Raw genomic sequence first — 24349 nt, 5'->3', positions numbered from 1 at the left:
CTATTGGCTTTTCAGTTCAGTTCAGTCGCTCAGTCATGTCCAACTTTTTGCAACCCCATGGACTGCAGCACACCAGGCCTCCCGGTCCATCACCAACTCCCACAGTTTACCCAAACTCATCTCCATTGAGTTGGTGATGCCATCCAACCATCTCATCCTCTGTTGTCCCCTTCTCCTCCCACCTTCAATCTTTCCTAGCATCAGGGCCTTTTCAAATCAGTCAATTCTTCGCATCAGGTGGCCAAAGTATTGGAGTTTCAGCTTCAAGATCAGTCCTTCCACTCAACACTCAGGACTGATTTCCTTTAAGATGGACTGGTTGGATCTCCTTGCAGTCCAAGGGACTCTCAACAGTCTTCTCCAACACCACAGTTCAAAAGCATCAATTCTTCAGCACTCAGCTTTCTTTATAGTCCAACTCTCACATCCATACATGATTACTGGAAAAACCATAGCCTTGACTAGACAGACCATTGTTGGCAAAGTAATGTCTCTGCTTTTTAATATGCTGTCTAGGTTGTTCATAACTTTTCTTCCAAGGAGTAAGTGTCTTTTAATTTCATGGCTGCAGTCACCATCTGCAATGATTTGGAGCCCAAAAAAATAAAGTCTGCCACTATTTCCACTGTTTCCCCATCTATTTGCCATGAAGTGATGGGGCCGGATGCCATGATCTTAGTTTTCTGAATGTTGAGCTTTAAGCCAACTTTTTCATTCTCCTCTTTCACTTTCATCAAGAGGCTCTTTAGTTCTTCTTCACTTTCTGCCATAGGGTGGTGTCATCTGCATATCTGAGGTTGTTGATATTTCTCCCAGCAATCTTGATTTCAGCTTGTGCCTCATCCAGCTCAGTGTTTCTCATGATGTACTCTGCATGTAAGTTAAATAAGCAGGTGACAATATACAGCCTTGACATACTCCTTTTCCTATTTGTAACCAGTCTGTTGTTCCACGTCCAGTTCTGACCATTGCTTCCTGAGCTGAATACAGATTTCTCAAAAGGCAGGTCAGGTGGTCTGGTATTCCCATGTCTTTCAGAATTTTCAATAGTTTATTGTGATCTACACAGCCAAAGGCTTTGGCATAGTCAATAAAGCAGAAATAGATGTTTTTCTGGAACTCTCTTGCTTTTTTGATGATCCAACGGATGTTGGCAATTTCATCTCTGGTTCCTCTGCCTTTTCTAAATCCAGCTTGAACATCTGGAAGTTCACGGTTCACGTATTGTTGAAGCCTGGTTTGGAGAATTTTGAGCATTACTTTGCTAGCGTGTAAGATGAGCACAATTGTGCAGTAATTTGAGCATTCTTTGGCATTGCCTTTCTTAGGGATTGGAAAGAAAACTGACCTTTTCCAGTCCTGTGGCCACTGCTGAGTTTTCCAAATTTGCTGGCATATTGAGTGCAGCACTTTCACAGCATCATCTTTTAGGATTTGAAACAGCTCAACTGGAATTCCATCACCTCCACTAGCTTTGTTCACAGTGATGCTTCCTAAGGCCCACTTGACTTTGTATTCCAAGATGTCTGGCTCTAGGTAAGTGATCACACCATCATGATTATCTGGGTCGTGAAGATCTTTTTTGTATAGTTCTTCTGTGTATTCTTGCCATCTCTTCTTAATATCTTCTGCTTTTGTTAGGTCCATACCATTTCTGTTCTTTATTGAGCCCATCTTTGCATGAAATGTTCCCTTGGTATCTCTAATTTTCTTGACGAGATCTCTAGTGTTTCCCATTCTATTGTTTTCCTGTATTTTTTGCACTGATCACTGAGGAAGACTTTCTTATCTCTCTTTGCTATTCTTTGGAACTCTACATTCAAATGGGTATATCTTTGCTCTTCTCCTTTGCTTTTCTCTTCTCTTCTTTCCAAGTTATTTGTAAAGCCTCCTCAGACAGCCATTTTGCTTTTTTGCATTTCTTGGCCTTTTGCATTTTTGGCCTTTAGGGCCAAAAAAATCCATCAGGTTGGATTACTTTTTTATTTCCAAGCATTTGGAAAGCCTAGCCATAAAAGGAGTGTTGGGAAATTTAAATATATTTTCTTAAACTAAAAGAAAATACTGCTAATATTTTACTGTTAGTATATCATGCCATATTGTATTCTAAAATAAAAAAAAACATTTTATAAATTTCTTAAGAACTCTCTTTGCAGAAAAATGTATAGATACACACATGCAAATTTTTTAAAACAATGTTAGGCAGGGGTTCTTGAATCTCCCAAAGTCTAGCTAGGAGCTCCAGAATCCTCACCCTAGAGTATAGGTAATATTCATTACCATTATAAAATTAGGCCCTTTAAAATAAAATTTGTATTTAAATGTCTTAGATCTTCTCAAAACATCTAAAACTTTTAATAAAATAAATTGGAACCAAACAGTGTATTTCTGTGTACTCTGTATATTTAATATAAAGAAAGTCCTTCTTTAGCATGCATATGTTACTGTTTAGTCACTAAGTCATATCTAACTCTTTGTGACCCCATCAACTGCAGCATGCCAAGCTTCCCTGTCCTTCACTATTTCCAGGAATTTGCTCGAACTCATGTCCATTGCTTTGTATTTGTTATTCTTGTGAAAGAAAAGAAAATGTCATAATTATTTTTGTGAGGTTGGTACAGTCTTTGTTTCTTAAGTTTCCACCACTGGACAGAATATTTTTATTATTAAGATATGATTGTTTAGGGCAGTATTCTCCATCTGCTTTAAACTGCTAACCCATGAATTAGTTATCTTTCTGTAAACAAAATCCAAAAGATGAAGAAGATAAAAATAGAAATGAAAGCGGAAGGAAAAGGCTGGCATTTCAGAAGAGAGAAGGACATGGAGGAAAACTTAAGTGACAGACAGGAAGTAGGGGATATTTAAAAACTCCTTTTAGAGTTAAGTTTAACACTTCCCAGGTGGCTCAGTGGCGAAGAATCCACCTGCCAATGCAGGAGATGCAGATTCCATCTCTGGGTCAGGGAGATCCCCCTGGAGGAGGAAGTGGCAACCGACTCCAGTATTCTTGCCTGGGAAATCCCATCGACAGAGGAGCCTGGAGGGCTATAGTGCATAGTGTCACAAAGAGTCAGACACGACTGAGTGACTGAGCATGCAGTTTTAACACACACACATTGGCAGGGGTATCTTACCATCAGGTGAGCCATGATTGGATGAACAATTCCAAAAAACATTCTGAATCAAAACATATTTTTCTTTTTGAATACAACATCAAATTAAGCTGTAAACATCCTTATTTTTCAATTTTGTTTTTAAAAAATCTTGCACTATATCTTTCATTCTTATTTTTACTTGAGAACTATTATGTTTAACCTACAAAAAAGCAAAATATTAAATATTACTAGTGACATCCAAATTGCTTTTTCTTCTAATACAGATGAAACAAAGCACCAAATATGTTTAAAAGACTATACTAATAAATGCCAAATGGAAGTGAAGAAAAACAATTTAGTTCCAAAAATTAGAAACTATAAGGATATCATATTTAAGGATGGAAAATAAATTGTTTATTCTCACAAATGAAACATCCTGAATTTTACATAGATAAATTAGTAAATTATATCTAAGTTCAGTTCAGTTCAGTCGCTCAGTCATGTCTGACTCTTTGCAACCCCATGGACTGCAGCACGCCAGGCCTCCCTGTCCATCACCAACTCCCAGAGTTTACTCAAACTCGTGTCCATTGAGTCAGTGATGCCATCCAACCATCTCATCCTCTGTCGTCCCCTTCTCCTCCCGCCTTCAATCTTTCCTAGCATAGAGTCTTTTCAAATGAGTCAGCTCTTCGCATCAGGTGGCCAAAGTACTGGAGTTTCAGCTTCAACATCAGTCCTTCCAAGGAACACTCAGTACTGATCTCCCTTAGGATAGACTGGTTGGATCTCCTTGCAGTCCAGGGGACTCTCAAGAGTCTTCTCCAACATCACAGTTCAAAAGCATCAATTCTTGGGCGCTCAGCTTTCTTTGTAGTCCAAAATAGTGTTCAAAGATTAGAATCTACTGGGGTTTTGTTTCTTCAAGTTGTAAACAATTTTTGAGTGATATGTTTTGCTTCCTAGTATTCCCTGTAATCTAACATAAAAAATATATTTTAGCTTATAATTGCCCCAGGAGTGGAAGAGACTGCACTGATGATTCGACAAATTGCTGACCACAATTTAATGACCTCGAAGAGAGATCCTCATGAATGGTTGGATAAGTCCTGGCTTAAAGTTGCACCATCTAAGGTTTATTTCCTAACATATAAATTAGAGATTTGCAGAGCAAATATAAATATATGTACTTGAATTCTCTTTCTGGTAGCATTTTCTTGTTCTATCATGCTTGCATTAGCATATGTAACAATATGCCATAATGTGCAACTTTTATTTAGACAATTTTCCAGAACTATGAGTATTTTTCAACTTCATAGAACTACTTTAATGGGATCTTATTTCATGAACTTTCAAAATAAACTTGTTATAGGGTGACCTAATGGCTTCAATGTCTAATATTTTAAGAATATAATAATTTTTCTAATTCCTACATTTAAACATTCAAGAATAGTAGATATGAGAATTGCAAAATTCTATCATTCCGTGATTCATCAGTAATTCAATTATATAATTCAAAGTGAAAGTAGAGTTATGAAATAGTTATAAGATTAAGTAGTTAATTTTTAGAAATTCCTTTTGCTTAAGCATAAATATTTCCAGGTTCTCATACCAACCTAGTGTTTCTGTTACCTTATTTTTAAATATATTCAAATCCTAAAATCATGGAATGAGGATGGAGATCATTATGTATTAACATGGAATGACTTTCAAAATATATTAAATGAAATGTAAAAGTTGCAGTTCAGAGCATCCAGTATACTACCATTTGTGTAAGAAAGGGGGAAATTAATATTTATATGTATTCATTTATAAATGAATAAAATATCTCTGGAAAGATACCACAAAATGATATCATTGATTATATCTATAGAAAACTGAGGTAGTAGAGTAGGAATGGGACTTTTTACTATATACCTTTTAGTCCTTTTGAATTTTGAACCGTGTGACTGTTTTACCTACTCAAAAAATTAAATTATAAAACAAATAAAATATTCATATATATTAAATCACAGGACTTTTATATGCATAAACAGAATGTAGTACTATCAGCAAGTATGGGTATGATTAGAACATTTTTGTGTGTATGTATATGCAATTTCCTTCCTACCAAGCCATGTCCAATCTACTAACATGTCTGTCATTTGATAAAATCACAGAAGGTACAAAAAGTCAATGTAACCCAGAAAAAAAAGGAATTTAGTAATAAATGTGGTTGCTACATTTCTAGACATTTATGAGATCTTTCTGAAAACATAAACTTTTAGACTTAGAAGTTCTTCCTGTACTCTTCACGATAAGCCTTTTCTGAAATTATAATATCTGTTAAGACATCATACACATGGTTTATCTTAACCAAACTATGACGGCATACAGTTTACAAAGAGAGAGCTGAAAAAACCTTGAGCTATATGATGAAGTCCCCTAAAAGGTTTCTCATTAGAAGAGCTATCATTAGATAACAATTGTCATTTGAAGGATATGAACTATAATGAATCACTTTGGATGAGTGGTTAGACTGAATGAACTTTAAGATCCTCCCCAATTCTGGGTGTTAGAATCTTTATTGACAGACAAATTTCTTTCCCTCCTGGCCATACTTTTTTCCCCAAGCATCTCAAATTGAGTGGTAGGTACAATGACATCAATTTTAATCTACTGGAGTGAGCAGAGTAAAAAGACCACTTCTGATTATTCCTTAAACTTTTTTCTAGGAAGAAATGTACTTACTTGATTTTCCAAGTATTACTCCATTGGTGGCTCAGCTCATGTTATATAAAGGACCTTCACTGAACTGGATATTGTTAGCAACTCTTTGTCAACTTCAGGAACTCCTACCTGAAGTTCCAGAAAAAGTGTTAAAGGTTAGTTATTTGAAATACATATTCTTCTATGAGTCTATTTGCTTTGCATTTGAGTATCTATTTTCACCATAATGGTTTTCAAAAATGAAGGTATCCAAGTTTATTTTGGACTTCAGAGAGCAAAGAAATAATCTACTTAAGCTAAATTTCATATAGAATTCTTACTGGTTGTCAACTACATTATACATTTTAAAGTTATAATTCTGTACAAATCATTTATCACATTTCAGATCATTTTGAAGTGTTATTATGCCCACAGATATTCAATTACACACTCTAATGTGTTTTCATCATCTCTTCCAAACAGTTCTGGTTCCTTCATTATAGTAGTAGTTAAAGAGAACTTTAGACCTATCAGTAAGTCTCTTTAATTTTTATGAAGGAAATGGTATTCATAGATAACATGTGTAACTAAAAATTCTATCTTAATTGATTAGGAAATAGATGCAAATTACAATAAGTTTTTCTTTTAATGGGAGCCAAATTATGTTCTGTTCTCATAGATCAATATAATATCTTTGAATGGACTACTTATTTATATTTTTCCTTATTTCCATATAGTTAAGCATCATTATTTATATTTACTTGATGGATTTTTATGTTGCATATTTATTATATTAATTAACTTTATAAATTTTGTAGCATTTTTGTGGCATCACTTCCTTATTCAAGATTAGTCCTTCCATAACAAAATCACCTCAAATTTCATCACCTCGGGAAAACAGGGATCAGACTAGAACCTTTACTTCTCAGAGTTCAGCTTCTGCATCTTCAGATTCTGTCATTCAAGAACATAATAATTATCAATATTCAAATTTAGGAGAGAGAGTACAGGAAGACACCAACAGTGCTTCAAATTATAACTCTTCCCTTATGGAATTAAAAGAAATGCCAGGCATTTTACCATCTGTGAGTTCTTACAATCAGACCAGCCATTGGAAAGAGTCTAGTTGTAACCCTAACATGGTACAGAATAATTCTTTTCTGACTAATATAGAAGCAAGGAATCTGTCTGGTAATTCTTTTCTGAACCAGAATGATTCAGAGTCAGATGTCTTTTCTTTGGGTCTAACAGAAATGAATTATGAAACTATAATATCACCAATTGACACTCAGGAGAAAGTCACCCCTCACTTTATAAATTATCAGAAAAAGGGAACACATGAAAAAAAAGGACCTATAAAAAAAGAATTGTCAGCTCCTGTCTTTTCACTTGAGGGTTCTCAACCTCCTCTTCATTGGAACTTTAAGAGAAATGTATGGGAACAACAGAATCATTCATTCAACTTACAGTGTGGAGCAGAGCAAAGTACATGTGACAAATGGTACTCTCAGAAAGATAATTTATTCATTAATCAGCAAAAATATCAGTCAGATGACTTAGAAGGCTTCATCTGTGAAAGTCCAAATGCTGGGACTAAAAAGACTTTCTGGAAAGAATTACCATCTGTCCCCAGTTTGGATTTATCCTGTGCTTCTGATTCTAATGTAAATCAAAAAGAATTCAACAGTCTTTATTTCTACCAAAGAGCTGGAAAATGTTTAGGACAGAAAACGCGCTCTGAGTCTTCATCTAACTCAGGAGACAACAACTCATTAACAGGTAACATGATTCAATAGTTAATAAAACTATACTCTAAAGTAATTTTAAAAGATAGAATCATCTCCAAATTAAAAAAAATTGTTTTAATTACTACACTTAAGAATCTTCAATAACTTTGGCATCAAAAAAATAAAAATTCTAATTATAGACTTTTAAGAAAATAAATGCAAAGAAATTATGTCAATATCTTGTAGCTTTAGATGAACTAAGCATTTAACTGAAGAAGTTATGGCTGATTTATGTTGAGGTTTGACAGAAAACAGCAAAATTCTGTAAAGCAATTATCCTTCAATAAAAAATAAATTAATTAAAAAAATAAAAACACAGAACAAATCTAAGTCAAGCTGAAGGCTTAAAGTAACAAAAATTAAGTACAGAAATTAGCCAATTAGAAAAGTGGCCTCTTTGTCAAGCTGGGATATTTTATGAGCTAATATTTATTAAAAGTTTATTACATTCACTTTATGTGGATTATTTAATTCTGTTAGTCCTATTAAATAGATACTACTATTGGCTCTCTATTTTCCAATTGACATTTTTGAATATTTAATCATATCAGTTTTTAAAAGGACAATTTTATTTTCCCATTTTTGGTTATTATACCTTTTATGTATTTCTTATTGCATTGGTCTGAGCATTTAAAACAAAATATTAAGTTTTGATGGCTATACAAAGATGGCCTTACTATGATGGGAAAAAAACAAAAAGGAGAAGCTGGAAGTTTCAAAACTCCTCTTTTGCACAGACCATTTTGTGAGGCCAAAGGGTGCCAAAGAATCTTAAATTCCTTGTTTTATTAAAAGAGAATCCCCAAACCATATAAGTTCTAGAATTCACAAAATTTAGATTTGGTCCCATAAATAGTCATAATTTGTTTTTTTCTTGATTTTAAGGGAAAATATTCTTTCCCTAGTTTTGTAAGAACTTTTGCAAGAAATAAATGCTGAATTTTATTCAAACATTTTTTGGTTCCTATTGGGGAAAATCAAAATGTTTTCTCTCTTGACATTAATATCAGTCAACATTTACAGGTATACTAATAATCAATCATTTATGTCATTTGTCTGATAAACCTAATTGGCTTTTAAGGAGTGATTTTTTAAAATATGCTATTGAATATGGTTACTATTTATTATTTGATTTTCATATCTACATTCAAATGCAATTAACTTATTGTGTTCTTTATTTGTACTCTGTCAAGTTCTGACATAAATTTGTCCAGAGCTATTGGTATAACATCAAGATAATTTTCCATTTGTCTTGAATGTATATTTGTGGTCTCTGTGATAATAATTATCTACTGCAATGCCTTTTAAATTTGCTCAAAAGGTACCCAGCACTTGCTATTATGAAACTACATTGCTGGGAATAATTACTACCATTCTAAATATTTTAGTCTCTCTTTTTATTAATTTAATCAATCAACCTCTGCAAGTATCCAAATCTAGAATATTTCAAATTATGTCATATCTAACACAGTCATGAAAGGTGAGTCTATACATGATCAGAGCTCAGGATAAATTCCTCAACATTACAGATATGCACTAAGAAACAGACTTAATGAAGGAAAACTTAAAAGCAAGAGTCTTAAATCCAGGGAGATTTAATTATTTGTGCAAGGCATGAACGTACACATACATGTATCTTACACTAATTAGTATCAGGCCTTTAAGAATAGGCACATTTATGCTAAAAATTTAATTTTTAATAGTCACTTTTTATCTCAGTTTGGAAATTTCAACACTGTAAATAGATGATAAAGAGAGAAGATCCACCTGAGCATTTGAGAAAAAAATAGCTACACTTACTATTATCAGAAATAAAACGGTTTTCTTTTTTTCCTTTTAACAGATTTCATGTGCTTACAACTACCGCAATTCAAAAAACAACGTCTTGTGTATGAAAAAGTCCCTGGTAGACTTGACGGACAAACTCGTCTGAGGTTTTTTTGAAAGAAAGAATAGTGCTGCATGCCACATTTCGTTGTTTTTTTTCTATGATAAACCAGTAATAAAATTATTTAGATTTGATCATATATCAAAGAAAATGCAATTGTTCTTAGATGTTCTTGATGTTCCTATATTAAATTTTCATAATATATATTCTACTTTATAGTTTATAAGTATTCTAATTAGCAAAATATTATTATAAGATCCAAATATCTCCCCAGTTCACCTAAATATCTTGAGCCCTTTTTTTAAAGAGAGGCAGAAAACCTTACTGGATGTATATAAAGGGTTATTTTGCTGTCTCCTCAAAGGCCCGCTGCCTCCGGCAAGTGTTTGAAAGGAGCTTCCATCTCAGTCTGACCTTCTGAGTTCAGAAGTGAAGATCACCATAGTCCACCCTCCACCACCAACTTAAAATCTAGGGAAAAATTGAAGTTAGAGAACTTCCAATCAAAATGTTGTCTTCACAAACGAAATATTCAAACAAATCACTAAGAGAAAACATTTGCTACCCACATGATAGCACAAGGGCTTACATTCCTAATATACAACGAATTCCTACAAATTGATAGGCAAAAGACACCGTAATAGAAAATTGGGCAAAATTTGAATAGATATTTCACGGAAGAAACAAAAATAGCTGGGAACATATTTGAAACGGTATGTAGCTTCATTATTTATCAGACAAATGCATATTAAAACAATAAGCTACTATTTTTTCACCTATCAGATCAGCAAAATTTTTGAGAATTCATAATATCAAGTGTCAGTATATGGGAAAAATAATGCTTCCCTGTATGATTGGAGAGGATAGTTGGTATATTTTTAAATGGATGACTGTAGGTTTCTAATTACTATAGTAATTATATTCCATTGAATACATTTAAGAGAAAGATGCTTTATTTTAAAATGTCAACATTTCTAATAAAATTTTATTCTTGGCAGCTACTTAGAGTTATAATGAAACTTTTATATGTCTCTAAAACGGAGGTATGGAAATCTCTGGTGACTCAGTGGTAAAGAATCCACCAGCTATACAAGCAATGTGGGTTCGATCCCTGGGTCAAGTAGATCCCCTAGAGAAGGAAACGGCAACCCACTCCAGTTTTCTTGCCTGGGAAATCCTATGGATAGAGGAGCCTGGCAGGCTACAGTCCATGGGGTCACCAAGAGTTGGACATGACTTAGTGACTAAGCTACCACCACCAGCAAAATGGAGGTACATGGATTGTGAACATCATTTTAGCAAAAATGGTTGAAGACCATAGGCGTACTCTTCCTGTCTCTTTCCTGACTTCTGAAATGGTCACCCTATTACTACCAAAACTGATTTCTACCTTCTGAGATCCAATGGACATTCAGACATCACCTCACTTGATTTCTCTTCAGTGTTTGATACACATCCTCCTTTTTGAAACAGGCTCGACTTTAAATCAACTCTCTTACTCTTTTACTACACTTTTATTTATATATAGGATGTTTGGTTTTGCTTGAGTATGTGGAGGGTAGAGACTTCAAAGAGAAACTATTTCTGGAAATTTTATGCGAATTTCTATTGTACTTTTTAAAGTTTCAGCAGGTTTGCTCCTAAACCAAGGTAAGGCTGTCTTCCCAGCTTGCAGATCTCCTTGATCCCATCTTTAATCAGCTTGCAGAGGAAAGGACTTTGTTCAGCGCACTAGACTGAGGCAAGCTTAGGCCAAGCTATCAACACACCCCCTTCTGCCTCCTCACCAAACGCAGTGAAAGCCCCTGAGCCCGCCTGCCTGCATGTCTCAGTGATGCTTGGTGTTTAAGGACACATTCACTCTGCCTGGGCCTGGAGCAGCCTCTTGTGCTGTTGCCCATCAGAGCAAGAATTCTGGAGCAGGTAGCCATTTCCTCCTTCAGGGAATCTTCCTGACCCAGGGATCTAACCCGAGTCTCCAGCATTGGCAGGTGGATTCTTCACCACTGTGCCACCTGGGAATCCCATTATCAGAGGTATTATTGAGAGGCAGGTCATGTGTTGGTACCCTAGGAAAGAGAATAAAGTAAATGAGCTCTGCTTCAGCACCATCTGAAGCAGTTGGGTTGGTCCATAGAAGCCTGAAGGGTCTGGAAAGGCCCTTGTTAGGGGCTTACAAGTGTCAGTCCAGCCTCCAAGGTCCTCTCCCAAACACCACATCACATGAAATTATTTAGAATAGTCCCAACTTCCTAGTTTCTTACCATGGAAACCTCCATTCTTTCTCTGAGAGCATTTCCCCATGAGGTTTCTTTTTTTAATTTTGAAGGGGAGTTACTTGCCCAAACTTAGATCTATGACTGGTAGTTGTGATGCTCACCCCTGAGGACCTTTGAGTGGCTTTACCCCCAGGTTCCCAGGCCCAGCCCAAACTGTTAGACTCATCAGAACATCAGCTGCCCCTTGCAATTGTAGGGGGAGGTAAGATACTCCTTCCCTTGCCACTGAGACTCTGCATACAACTGGGCATAAACACCAGGGTGTCCCACTCTGCCCCTCACAGTAAGAGCCTGGTTTTTCTCCCCCAATAATAAGCCTGCCTAAAGCAAACAATCCAACAATTTTAAGTGGGAGTAGCCTGGGTTGGTGGGGATGGGGAGTGCAAACTGTAGCAATCCAAAATGAAAGCTGAAAAATACGTGTTCTGCTTTTGCTTTTTTATTTGGTTTATTGTTTTTACTATACAAGGATTTTAGATTTCATACTTATCTATTTAAATTGCTTGTTTATTTAAATTGTTTAAATTTAATTTGATCAAGTATACACCTCTTCTCTTTTTTGATTTCTGGGTTTCCTGCTTTTTTTTAGGAAGCTCTCTTTTACCCTGAAGTTACACAACTATTCTAACTTTTCTTCTGATGCCTTTGTATCACCTTTCTTTAACCTATGTGGAATTTTTTTACAGAGTATAATACAGGCCCAATTTTTATTTCCTTCTGAATGGATAGCCAGTAATGCCAGCACCATTTGTTTAATTATACTTTCCCTTGAATAGGAAAAAGAAAAAAGAGTCAGGCCTACTTCTGTACTATTATGATCAATTCAATCATCTAGTTGTCTATTCCTAGGACCACAATAATATTATTTTGACTTTGTTTTTTTTTAAGTCATATCATTTTGATTCAGCAGTTTCAAAGTAAGCTAGTACCTGGTAAGGCAAGTTTTACCTTCCCATGTTTTATACACACTCACACACACACAGAGTTTTAAAAGCTATTCTTGGACACTTGATTTTCCATATAAACGTTCAGTTATTTTAACCAGCTTCCCTTAAAAGATAAAAAAGGAATTCCAATAAATCTACATAAATTTTAGTAAGATTGCATTTTAATGACATCGTCCTATAATCCTGAAATTTTAGATTCCGTTCTATAAACATTGGTAAAATTTTCCTTTGATTCTTGCACTTTTGTTAAATGTATTCTCAAGTATTTTTTATAGCTTTGTCGTTAAAGTAGAAATGGGATACATTTAAGACACAACTATATTCATATGTGAGATGTCTATATTTTTCCTGTACTATCTTACCAAGTTTTTGCCAAAGGGAAAATGAAATCAAGAGGTGTTTTTTTTTTTTTTCCAACACATCAAAAGCTGTACATAATTAATGTATACAACTTAATGAGTTTGGAGATAAGTATATACCTATGAAACCACAACACAATCTATGCCATAAACTTATCCATCACTTCCAAAAGTTTCCTTCTGCCTTATTATTTTTGTGATAAGAACAATTTACATAAATTTTATCCTCTTAGCAAATTTTAAAGTATATGGTACAGCACTGTTAACTATAGGCACTGTGCTGAACAGTAGATCTCTAAGGCCAACTCATCTTTTATAACTGAAAATGTGTTTTTTAATGGAGACTTTTTCTAAATGCTTATTGTTGTTAAGATGGAGAACAGAAAATGTTTAAATGCTAATAAAAGGAATCCAACAGAGAAGTTGAAGATAAAGGAAAGAAAGGACAACCGATAATATGACACTTCATAGAAGATGAAACAGATCTACAGAATGAGTAAGTGGGTTAGAAAAGGGACATCTGAATTTTGATCCAATGGAAGGGATTTAGATCACTTAGATTTGGAAGTTTAGTGGCTGGAAGTTAAAGGAGTTCCAACTAATGACTTCTACATTCTCTACTGTAACACTACTTATGTTCAAAGATATCCCCATTTACCTATAGATTTATCCATAGCTAGACAGTGTATTAAAAAGTAAAGACATCACTTTGACAACAAAGGTCCATATAGTCAAAGCTTTGGTTTTTCCAGTATGGATGTGACAGCTGAACCATAAAGAAGGCTGAGCGCTGAAAAACTGATGCCTTTGAATTGTGATGCTGGAGAAGACTCTTGAAAGTCCCTTGGACAGCAAGGAGATTAAACCACTCAATCCTAAAGGAAATCAATGCTGAATATTCACTGGAAGGACTGATGCTAAAGCTGAAGCTCCAATACTTTAGCCACCTGATTCAAACAGCCAACTCATTGGAAAAGACCCTGATGCTGGGAAAGAGTGAAGGCAGGAGGAGAAGGGGACCAAAGAGGATGAGATGGCTGGATGGCTCTACTGACTCAGTGGACATTGAGCAAACTTAGGAGATAGTGAAGGACAGGGAAGCCAGGCCATGCTGCAGTCCATGGGGTTCCAGAGTTGGACATGACTTAGCGAGTGAACAAGAATACAAAGCTATCTCAAAGAGCAAATTTGCCAGTAATTGAGATATTTCTGCATATTATACCTATTTTTTCACAAAATTCTACAAGGACTTGTACACAAAAACTTCACTTCCCACTTTCAGCACTCAATCACCCAAGCAAACAAAATCTATGAAGCCTTAAAACAAAATCAGACATAAAATATTGCTGTTGTTAGTAGGAATTAAGCAGAAATTTTATTTCCAAGTTCTTCAAAGATTAAAACAAACACAAATAAAGTATTCTTTTAAGTGTCCCAAATTAAATCAAAGGCACATCATCAAAATAATACACCTGTGACATTAAAAATTCATTTAGGTTGTCATATTTTCACATTACTTTTTAAAAATCATTTGCAATGCTCTGTAGATCACATTTAAATATGAAATAATTTAGTATTTTTTTTAAGTAAAACCACCCCTATCAAGTAGAGGAACTTAAGAAGACGAAGATCAAATCTGCTTCATATACAGGATGGGGCAGTCTCATACAGAAAACAACATTCATCTTTTCAAACAAGGTTGCTAAGAGATCCCATGCTTAGTGTTGAAAATAAAACAATCTCCTCATTTAGAAAAATCAAGACATCATTTGATTAACAAAGCCCATTCTTCCCCCAATTTTATACTTGCATGTCATTTAGAAATTATAAATTCATGAGAAAATAACAAATTTTGTTATGGTATAAAGATCTTAGTTGGGAACAGCAATTACAAATATTCAATTTTTTAACAAAGAATACTGTTTTCCTTCCCAAAATGTAAACATCTAGTAAATAAAACATACATAACATTCCAGGCATAGAAACACTAGTAATTCACTTAATGAAAGAAGTGTATTTTGGTATATTTGGTGGTAAGGTTTTGTTTAAGTATAAAGCACTTCAACAAAGAATCAGGCCATTATTATTTAAAATCTACACCTTCACCCAGTTTCCTTATTTGAGTAGAAACATCAATTTCTGTAGAATGTTGGCTAAAGGACCAGGTCACAGGAAAGGTCCTGTGAAATATCTAGAAGTCATGTGGTTAGAGAAGTGTTTTCTTGAAATTTGGAGGCAGTCATTCATCAGTTTGTGCTTGAAAGCATCCTTCAGCGAACTTCTTCTCTACTGTAAAAAAAATTTGGTAGGTTTTCACTTAGTAAGATTTATACATAAAATTAACTAGTCATTATTTCATAGGTCACTTTAGGGTTCTCAAAGTAGAAAGTAACAGGTTAATATCAGAAAATCCAAACCACACCATTGAATGAGTAATACCCACGAAAGTGCTTTGTAAAAAGACAAATGCTATGCCAACATAAGACTATTATTTTAATATCATAAATGTAGACATTTTCCATTAAAAGATACAATAGCACCTAATAGTATTATTACTTCCTTTTTGTTAACATGAATAATTTCCTTTTCAAGTATATGAAAAAAGATCTAAGATGATTACTTCCTGTATAAACACCCCTTGTGTATGTGTGTGCACTCAGTCACTCAGTTGTGTCTGACTCTTTGTGAGTCCATGGACTGTAGCCTGCCAGGCTCCTCTGTCTGTTCATGGAATTTTCCAGGCAAGAACATTGGAGCGATTGCCATTTCCTACTCCAGGGGGTCTTCCCAGATCAGGGATCGAAACTGCATCTCCTGCATTGGCAGACGGATTCTTTACCACTGCGCCACCTGGAGAACCCATAAACACTCCTGAGAATATGCAACTTGAAATATATTGGCCCCAAAAGACTAATAATTTATGCCCTGACCTCTTTACAAAAAAGAAAAGTGAAAATATGAATTGAGACCCCATACAACACATTAGAACCCAGGAAATGTAGGCTACCCTTTAAAGAGGTGTTTTCATTTCAAGAATACATTTTTAAGGCTCTTTTAACCCTACTCACACTTGGCCCAGTTACTACGTTTGTTCCTCCATTAATACACAGAAATACATTCTGAAAGCCTCTAGGAAAGAAATCACAGCTGGTAGCAGGAATGAGTCTCCTCTGCAGAGTCCTTAGTCCCAAGAGTAACGAGTCAGTTGACAGCACCAAGCAACATCACAAGTCCAGGATGGTGTAAGGACAGAGGAGACGGTGTTAAGGACAAGAAATTACTGTTGGCCCCGTCAGTTCAAAAGCTTAAGTACATAAGGATATTATCATCTGGTGAGTTCGTACAAGGGGATTGAGGCTCTCCTAATTAGATGTATTCCACAAGCAGGCAGATTAGAGTCACCCTTCAGGTAAAGCTGTGCATTTTGCTGGGATTTATTTTAATTCCCTCAAGAATAGTAGAAATGTAAAACTCAGTTGCCCAAGTCCTTTGGGAAGCCCCAGGATAATCCCATGGCCCCCAGATGGCCTGGGGTATCATTACTCACCAGTCTTCAGAGTAAGGCACAGGATCTGGGCTCCCGAAAGGGGTTGCTTCCAGCTGGGACACCCACCAGCAGGGCATCCTTGCAGGCATTCTGCATGCAGTATTGTTGAAGCTCTGCAGCCGCCTGAGAGACCTGCAACAAAGGGACAAGAGCTCTTGACATGCTGCTCACAGCCAGATCCATCCAGCAGTCACTTGAAACTCTGAAAAATGACTGTACAACTTGATAAAGGTCACACTTTCTACAACCTCCAAGAGTCTCTTTTTGCTGCAAGTTCTAATAATTGAACTCCAAAGAGGGAAAGTTACAACTCCTATGAACTTTGATTTAGGGCCTTTTTGTCTTAGCGGCTTATTCAACCAAGGAAAGATAAAACATATTTTTTACCCATATAGAATCCTGGTTTTGAGACAAAGTATAAAGAAGTAGCTTATCCTAATGTGCCCTTTACAAATTTTCACTTATAAACCACACATTGATATATCCAGATTTGCCATGTGACAGACTGTTTTAATATTTACAAGGCTTGGTGGAGCCTTATCCAGTCTGCTCAAAGCAAGTGATGAGGTTCCTCCATCATGCTTTTGAAGCAGAATAGCTTACTGGTCAAGAGTGCAGCCTCTGGCACATTACTTCTCACCTGGGAAATGTATTTGTAATAGTGCCTACCTCAGTGAGTTGATGTAATAATTAAATGAGTTAATGCACATAAAGCACTTTTCCAATGAGTCAGCTCTTTGCATCAGGTGGCCAAAATAATGGAATTTCAGTATCAATCCTTCCAACGAACATTCAGGATAGATTTCCTTTAGGACTGACTGGTTTGATTTCCTTGCTGTCCAAGGAATTCTCATAAGTTGTTAATTCAAAAGAAATCTGGAACCAATTATGCTCATGCTAATTATGTCTCCTTCAGAGGGAACAGGGGAACTCTACACATGATGGGTGGAAAGAGACAATCTCCTAAGACCCCCAGAAAAGTGGGACTAACTAGACGCCAGCCTAAAGAATATAGTCAAAAAGTTAAGGTGGAGGATATGCAAAGAAAATAAGAGAAGAATTAAGTGGTAGGTATTTCTCTTGCACTTTCAAGGGGCAGAGACTCTGGCCTGGGAGAGTGTAAGCCCAACCCTTATAAGTTGTATCCTCTCAGCTGAAGTGGGCTAATCCCCACTCAAATCATATCCCTTTCCTTGGTCTGAGCCCAGGCTGACCCATCAACTTCTGAGAGACTTCTCCAAAGCAAGTAAGGGTCCTTGGAAGGATACTGAGCATTCCAATCAATAGCAAGGGGTACCTTCCATCAAATGCTACGAAACCAGTATTCTGCTTTATTTACCAGTTAGCAAGTCTGCGAAAGAGAAGACATCTCTGGATGTGCTGAGAAAATCCATCCATCACTGAGCCCTGAAATGAGGCAGACCAGAGACCCTGGATGGTTGTGACTCCCTAAGGTGCTGCCTGAGAAAAATGCTGCCAAGCACCCTAAACCATACTCCCATGAGGACACCCCACAAAGAAGCTGCGTGACTTTGAGCAAGTCATTCGACTTCTCCAGGCCTTAGTTTCATCACCTGTAACTATTTTTAAAATGTAGATAAGAATACCTCCCCCAGCTACTTCCCAAGATAGGCAGACATCTAGCTCACAGTTTTTCTTTCCATCTCAGGCCCCAACATCATCCTCAACATTTCCAGCAATCCTAGTTTCCGTTTCCTGAGCTCCTCTCCTCAAACAACCTTCTCCTCAACACCAACAGTTACAGCCAGCACTGCTCCGCATCTGAAATTTCACACTCCAACATCCTACCTTCTGATCACAATCTCTCCCGCTGCTTCCTGCCTTCTCACTACACCTGCTCTTTGATCTCAAGGGAAACATCTCTTCCTTTTTCATCTGGCCCATCGTAGGGAGGCTGGCTCTGTTCCTTCTCGGTTCAGCCTTCTTCTAGCCAGACCCTTGGACTCCTTGCTCTCCACTCCCATTTCTATCTTTCTGGCAAAAATCCCTTGCTAACTCACTACTTGGATCAACCACCATTCACCACAGATGCCTGGGTGGCCAAAATGCTGCTGGAGACAAAAGAAGAAAAAGAAGAAGGAAAATAAGACAATCAATCTCACAGTAGCTAGGTCTTCAGAATCTCCAAATGTGTCTCCTGGGGGTCCTCTGGCATTCCCCACAGTGCTCTCTCCCCCATCCTCAGCTCTTGTGACTCCATTAGTTCCCCTTTTTTCTGCCCCAGAAGAAAACTCGGCCTCCTATTCCACAAGGACATTTGTCATCATACAAGTTTCTTAGGCCTCTATCTGGAAATATATATGTTTACACATATCCTTCCTCCTTTCTTATTTCAGAAGGTGTCCCTCCAATCCCAGGCACCCTTAGACTCCTTGTCTCTACCTCCAGCTCTCCTCCATTTGTTTCTCCCCCTGACCTAAAAATACAGTGTGTTCCTTCCTCTCAACCTCAAAATACAGCTTTTCATTTCCTAAATTAAAAAAAAAAAAAGTTTCCTCTTTAAAACCAGATTTTTTTTTTCCCCAAAAAGTGTCAAAAGTGTCTGCCTATCCTATTATAATTTAGATTTGGCTTCTAAAACTGTATGTCACTGAAGCCTCCTTTGTATTCCACAACTGCCTCTTTATCTTGTATATAATCTTCACATCACTTTCTGAAGTTACTTAATTCACTGGTTAATATGTTTATTATTTACCTTCCCCCAAGGAATCACCATATTCTCAGCACACAGAATAGGGCGTGGTCCGGAGTAAAGGCTCGATCAGGTGCACCGAGTACCACAGTAGCGTTCATTCATTCACACACACATTCTACAAATAATGCTATATACTAGTTGCTAAACACAATTACACACCAGAGGCTTTTTATCAAGTGACTAAACACTGAACACGTTGGACTAAGGCGCCAGTTTTTGATAACCTCCCCTTCCTCGCTCCAGTACCCTGGCTTTCTCTCGCTTCTCTTCTGACAGCCATCTCCTTCAGCGGGTCCCTGGGTTCCACGCTCGGGTAACTTCAGTTTTCACCCCCCTACGGTCTTTCAGCTTTGTTCTCTGAGCTTCGGCCAAGGCAGTCAAACACCTCCCGGGCATCCCTGCAAAGGTCCACGTATCCGAAACTGAACGCACCATCTCTCCCCGCTACCGTGGCGAATGGCCACGCCATCCATCCCGTTACCAGGCCAGGAGCCCGAGCAGCGCCCTCCTCCCCTCGCATCCTATCAACCCATCACCGAGGCCCGTCCATTCAGTCGCCTCCGCAGCTCTAGACCCCATCCTCCCTCACCAGCAGAGTTCGGGGAGGGGAGGCCACCGGCCAGTCGCCCCCATTCCTGGTGTCCTGGCGTCTGTCCCGCACCCCGAGTCATTGTCCGCATCACTGAAAACTTGACCGCCCCGGGGCGCTCGGTCCCGGACAGCTCTCGCGGAGACAGGAGCTTCTCCCCGGCGCCCCCAGACCCGGCCTCCCTCTCGGGTCCCCGCGCCGCCGCCTCTCCCGGGCGCTGGGGTCCGGGCCCGGCCCTGCGCGGACTCCCACCCACAGAGGCCGGGCCGCGCGAGCCAGGCCGGGCGCCGTCCTCGGGGCCGCCCACCGCGGCAGGCTCCCCGGCTAGCGCGGGGGTCGGCTCCGCAGCCCTCCGCCCGGGAGCGGCCTGCTCCTCTCCGGCCCGCGGACGGCGGGACGGGGCGGGACGGGGCGGCCTCCGCGCCCGCGGCCAGGCGCCGGCCTCACCTTGATCCTCTCCACGCCGGCCTCCAGCTTGAGCTGCTCCACCAGGCGCTGCAAGGCGCTCACGCTGGCCCCGGAAGACATGGCGGCGGCCTGGGCTCCGAGAGGGCGGGCGGGCGGCCGGCGGGGAGACGCGAGGCCGGGAGGCGCGGCACCGCCCCGAGGCGGGGAAGCCGCTGTGCCCGCCCTGCCGCCCGCCCCCCGCGCCCGGCCTCGCCACGCGGCCGCTCTCCGAGAAGACAGAACCACGGGTACGCGACACCTCGGGGTCCCGACTTGACGGACACCAACTCTGCCTTCTAAGCCGAGAGGGTCCCTGCGTCCCCACGTGTCCCCCAAGCCGCGCCGCGGGGCCCACACAGGGGCGCCCCCTTCCACCTCGCCGTCTAGGGCTTCCTTCTGGAGGAGCAGGAGTGGGTGTGGGGCGTGGGGGATGAAGAAGGCGGGGACGCCTTCCTGGAGAATCGGAACTGGGCCTGGTGTGGCTGGAGCGAGGTGTGCAGTGAGTGGGAGAAACAAGGGACCCGGTGTGAAGGTTTCTAAGCGTCAGGTGTCGTCCTCCGGAGATGAGGGACGGTGGGTTGGGGTTCGATGGAACGGAAACAAGATTCCATTTTTAGTTTGGGGATCCTAGTCTCCCCACCAGGAATTGAACCTGCACCCCCTGCAGTGGAAGCGCGGAGTCTTAATCAATGGATCCCCAGCTCCTGCTAAATCGCGTCAGTCGTATCCGGCTCTGTGCGACCCCATAGACGGCAGCCCACCAGGCTCCTCTGTCCTGGGATTCTCCAGGCAAGAACACTGGATTGCTTGGTGGGTTGCCATTTCCTTCTCCCCTGGATCCCCAGGGAAGTCCTCAAAACAGGTTTCTACAATACTCTGTAGCTGTTTTTGACCGGAATCCAACCAGTTGACTTGGTAGGGTCAGTAGGGTAAGTAGCATAAAATCCAAGGCCCTGACTTCTTTGCCGAACACACAGAAGAAAATTCAGTTCAGCTCGCCTCATTCCCATCTCGTCGTTTACCTGTAACCATTGTTTCTGTTGTGCTGCATTTTCTTTTTTTATAGTAATTAGTTTTACAAAACCCGCATCATTACTTACATGTAAAATGTCTTCTTGATATTTTTCACTTAATGTATCATGAATGTTTCCTTATTATTCTTGTGTGCCATTGGATTTGTCAGAACCCACTTAAACTGAGTAATCCAAAAAGGTAGTATGCTAGTTTGAGTAACTGAAAAGCTCAGGGACTTTAATAGATTTAATTGCCAAATAACAGCTGTAAGGCCCTCATTCTCCCATCTTTTCACTCTGCTTTTTCTGAGTGTTGGCCTTGTTTTCTTCAATGGTAAATAGACTCCCTGTAGTGCTGTGAAGAAAGTTCCATGCTTTCATTGTCCCAGCCTAGGAAACCCAAGGGCAATAAAGCATCTTTTCTAATTGCTCCAGCAAAAATCCCCATAATGGATCTCACTGACCTTATTGAGTCATGGGTCCACTCCTGAACCAGTCACTATTTGAAGGCGAGGGCTGTGTGGTATTGGAATGCTCAGATTAGCTGCACCTGGCCAAGAGCAGGATGTGGGGTGGGGTCAGCCCCACCTCTAGTGGGTGCTGTGGGGTACCACCCAACTTCCCATTTAGGACAAAGGCACTGGCTCCCCCATCTGCTGGGAGTAGTAGCAGCTGATGCCTCTGGGCTGAGTCACTCTGGAAACTGCCCTGAACCAGAGCCACCGCTCCCCTTGTCAGCTCTCATCCAGTGACTGATGTGGGATGTAAGAGATCTGAACTCCAGCCCCGTCAGCTGGAGTTAGCAGTGGAGGCTGCAGCTTCCCTGGTGGCTCAGATGGTAAAGAGTCTGCCTGCAATGTGGGAGACCCAGGTTCGATCCTTGGGTTGGGAAGATAGCCTGGAGAAGGAAGTGGCTACCCACTCCAGTATTCTTGCATGGGGAAGTCCATGAACAGAGGATCCTGGCCAGCTACAGTCCATGGGGTCGCAGAGAATTGGACAGGACTGAGCAACTGACACTTTCACTTTCTTTCACTTGAAGGACGAGTCCAGGCTCCTGGCCAGGGTCATCTGAGGCCTTAATGACAGTTGCTTCACAGTTCAGCTCTTCTCTCTGCTTCACTTCCAATCCCTGGACCACCCACCCCGCCACATACCTATTGATTTTGACACTCCCCAACAAAGTTTCCCAGGTGGCTCAGTGGTAAAGAATCTGTCTGCCAATGTAGGAGATGCAGGTTTGATCCCTGGGTCGGGAAGATCCCCTGGAGAAGGAAATGGCAGTGCACTCCTATATTCTTGTGGGGAAAATCCCATGGACAGAGGAGCCTGGCGGGCTATAGTCTGTGGGGTCGCAAGAGTCACACACGACTTAGTCACTAAACAACAAACTTTCTTCATGAAAATCTCCATCTGAGTCTGTTTCTCTGGGGAACCCAAACTGATGGTTTCTCAGTCCATTCAAACTGTATAGACTGAAAGAGGAAGATCAGTTTCCCAAAGGAAAACCAGGATGCTGATACTAGAAGCAATCCAGGGGCAGTCAAAAAAGATATGCTCTTCATTTATTATTTTTAATGACTGTGTGGTATTCCATTATGCAACTGGATCAGAATTTATTCAGCTACTGCCCTATTCTTTTTTTCATTTATTTTTATTAGTTGGAGGCTAATTACTTTACAATATTGTAGTGGTTTTTGCCATACATTGATATGAATCAGCCATGGATTTACATGTATTCCCCATCCTGATCCCCCCTCCCACCTCCCTCTCCATCCCATCCCTCTGGGTCTTCCCAGTGCACTTGTCTCATGCATCCAACCTGGGCTGGTGATCTGTTTCACCCTTGATAGTATACTTGTTTCAATGCTATTCTCTCAGAACACCCCACCCTCGCACTTGTCTGAGCCCTGAGCACTTGTCTCATGCATCCAACCTGGGCTGGTGATCTGTTTCACCCTTGATAGTATACTTGTTTCAATGCTATTCTCTTAGAACACCCCACCCTCGCCTTCTCCCACAGAGTCCAAAAGTCTGTTCTGTACATCTGTGTCTCTTTTTCTGTTTTGCATATAGGGTTATCATTACCATCTTTTTAAATTCCATATATATGTGTTAGTATACTGTATTGTTCTTTATCTTTCTGGCTTACTTCACTCTGTATAATGGGCTCCAGTTTCATCCATCTCATTAGAACTGATTCAAATGAATTCTTTTTAATGGCTGAGTAATATTCCATTGTGTATATGTACCACAGCTTCCTTATCCATTCGTCTGCTGATGGGCATCTAGGTTGCTTCCATGTCCTGGCTATTATAAACAGTGCTGCGATGAACATTGGGGTGCACGTGTCTCTTTCAGATCTGGTTTCCTCAGTGTGTATGCCCAGAAGTGGGATTGCTGGGTCATATGGCAGTTCTATTTCCAGTTTTTTAAGGAATCTCCACACTGTTCTCCATAGTGGCTGTACTAGTTTGCATTCCCACCAACAGTGTAAGAGGGTTCCCTTTTCTCCACACCCTCTCCAGCATTTATTGCTTGTAGACTTTTGGATAGCAGCCATCCTGACTGGCTTGTAATGTACTGCCCTATTCTTTAACACTGTGGTGGCCACCTTAAACAAACAGCTGTTTGCATGTCTTTTATTTCCTCAGGATGCATTCCTAAAAGTGGAATTAGTGGATCAAAGAATATATAAGTTTTTAAAACTTTTTGCCACTTTATCATCTAGAAGGTGATAGCAATTGTTATTCCCACCAGAAGGCTATTTCTTTGTACCCACAAATCTATATTGTGGTTCTTTATTTCTACTGACCTAATAGATGGAAAATGATGCCTTAAGTCTTTTAGATGTCTTAACTGTTGAGGTTGAATATTTTTTTCTATTCATCTTGTGAGCTATGTATTTAGTCTTTGAGGTGTTAAAAAGAATTGGTCTTGTCTCCTGACAAATTTTAAAGCCCTCTAGTGGCAAGTTCTCTCACCACAAGG

At 39.5% G+C, this 24349-nt stretch overlaps 2 protein-coding genes and 1 long non-coding RNA gene across 5 annotated transcripts in view; 1 reads left to right on the top strand and 2 right to left on the bottom strand.

The window, feature by feature from the left end:
* The window catches only part of SHOC1 (shortage in chiasmata 1), a 110882-nt gene extending 101335 nt beyond the window's left edge, over positions 1 to 9547 (top strand). The window contains exons 24-27 of the mRNA XM_043453776.1: positions 4101 to 4232; positions 5813 to 5962; positions 6605 to 7565; positions 9417 to 9547. Of these exons, the coding sequence (XP_043309711.1) occupies positions 4101 to 4232; positions 5813 to 5962; positions 6605 to 7565; positions 9417 to 9517 (1344 nt within the window). The 3' untranslated portion in view covers positions 9518 to 9547. The remainder of the gene's footprint in view (positions 1 to 4100; positions 4233 to 5812; positions 5963 to 6604; positions 7566 to 9416) is intronic.
* Positions 3886 to 13776, bottom strand: LOC122432055. The gene is made up of 3 exons (XR_006266704.1): positions 9787 to 13776; positions 5829 to 6740; positions 3886 to 4077 (listed from the first exon to the last, which is right to left on the bottom strand). It is a non-coding gene; the product is annotated as an uncharacterized LOC122432055 (long non-coding RNA).
* A 1393-nt stretch (positions 13777 to 15169) lies between these two features.
* On the bottom strand, positions 15170 to 20501 carry GNG10 (G protein subunit gamma 10). Of its 3 annotated transcripts, none has more exons than XM_043453158.1 (3): positions 19556 to 20288; positions 16594 to 16725; positions 15170 to 15896 (listed from the first exon to the last, which is right to left on the bottom strand). In XM_043453158.1, exons 1-3 carry the CDS (start codon positions 19587 to 19589, stop codon positions 15772 to 15774), a joined length of 291 nt encoding a protein of 96 aa, XP_043309093.1. In that variant the 5' UTR covers positions 19590 to 20288; the 3' UTR covers positions 15170 to 15771. The 3 variants fall into 3 exon arrangements, with proteins under 3 accessions (XP_043309093.1, XP_043309095.1, XP_043309094.1); XM_043453160.1 differs by lacking the exon at positions 19556 to 20288 and adding an exon at positions 20346 to 20501 and having other exon boundaries at positions 15318 to 15335; XM_043453159.1 differs by lacking the exon at positions 19556 to 20288 and adding an exon at positions 20346 to 20501 and having other exon boundaries at positions 15834 to 15896.
* Positions 20502 to 24349: the final 3848 nt, after the last annotated feature.

This window comes from Cervus canadensis, chromosome 30, assembly GCF_019320065.1.
Source record: "Cervus canadensis isolate Bull #8, Minnesota chromosome 30, ASM1932006v1, whole genome shotgun sequence".
Classification (NCBI taxonomy): domain Eukaryota; kingdom Metazoa; phylum Chordata; class Mammalia; order Artiodactyla; family Cervidae; genus Cervus; species Cervus canadensis.
This window is presented reverse-complemented; position numbering and strand designations above follow the sequence as displayed.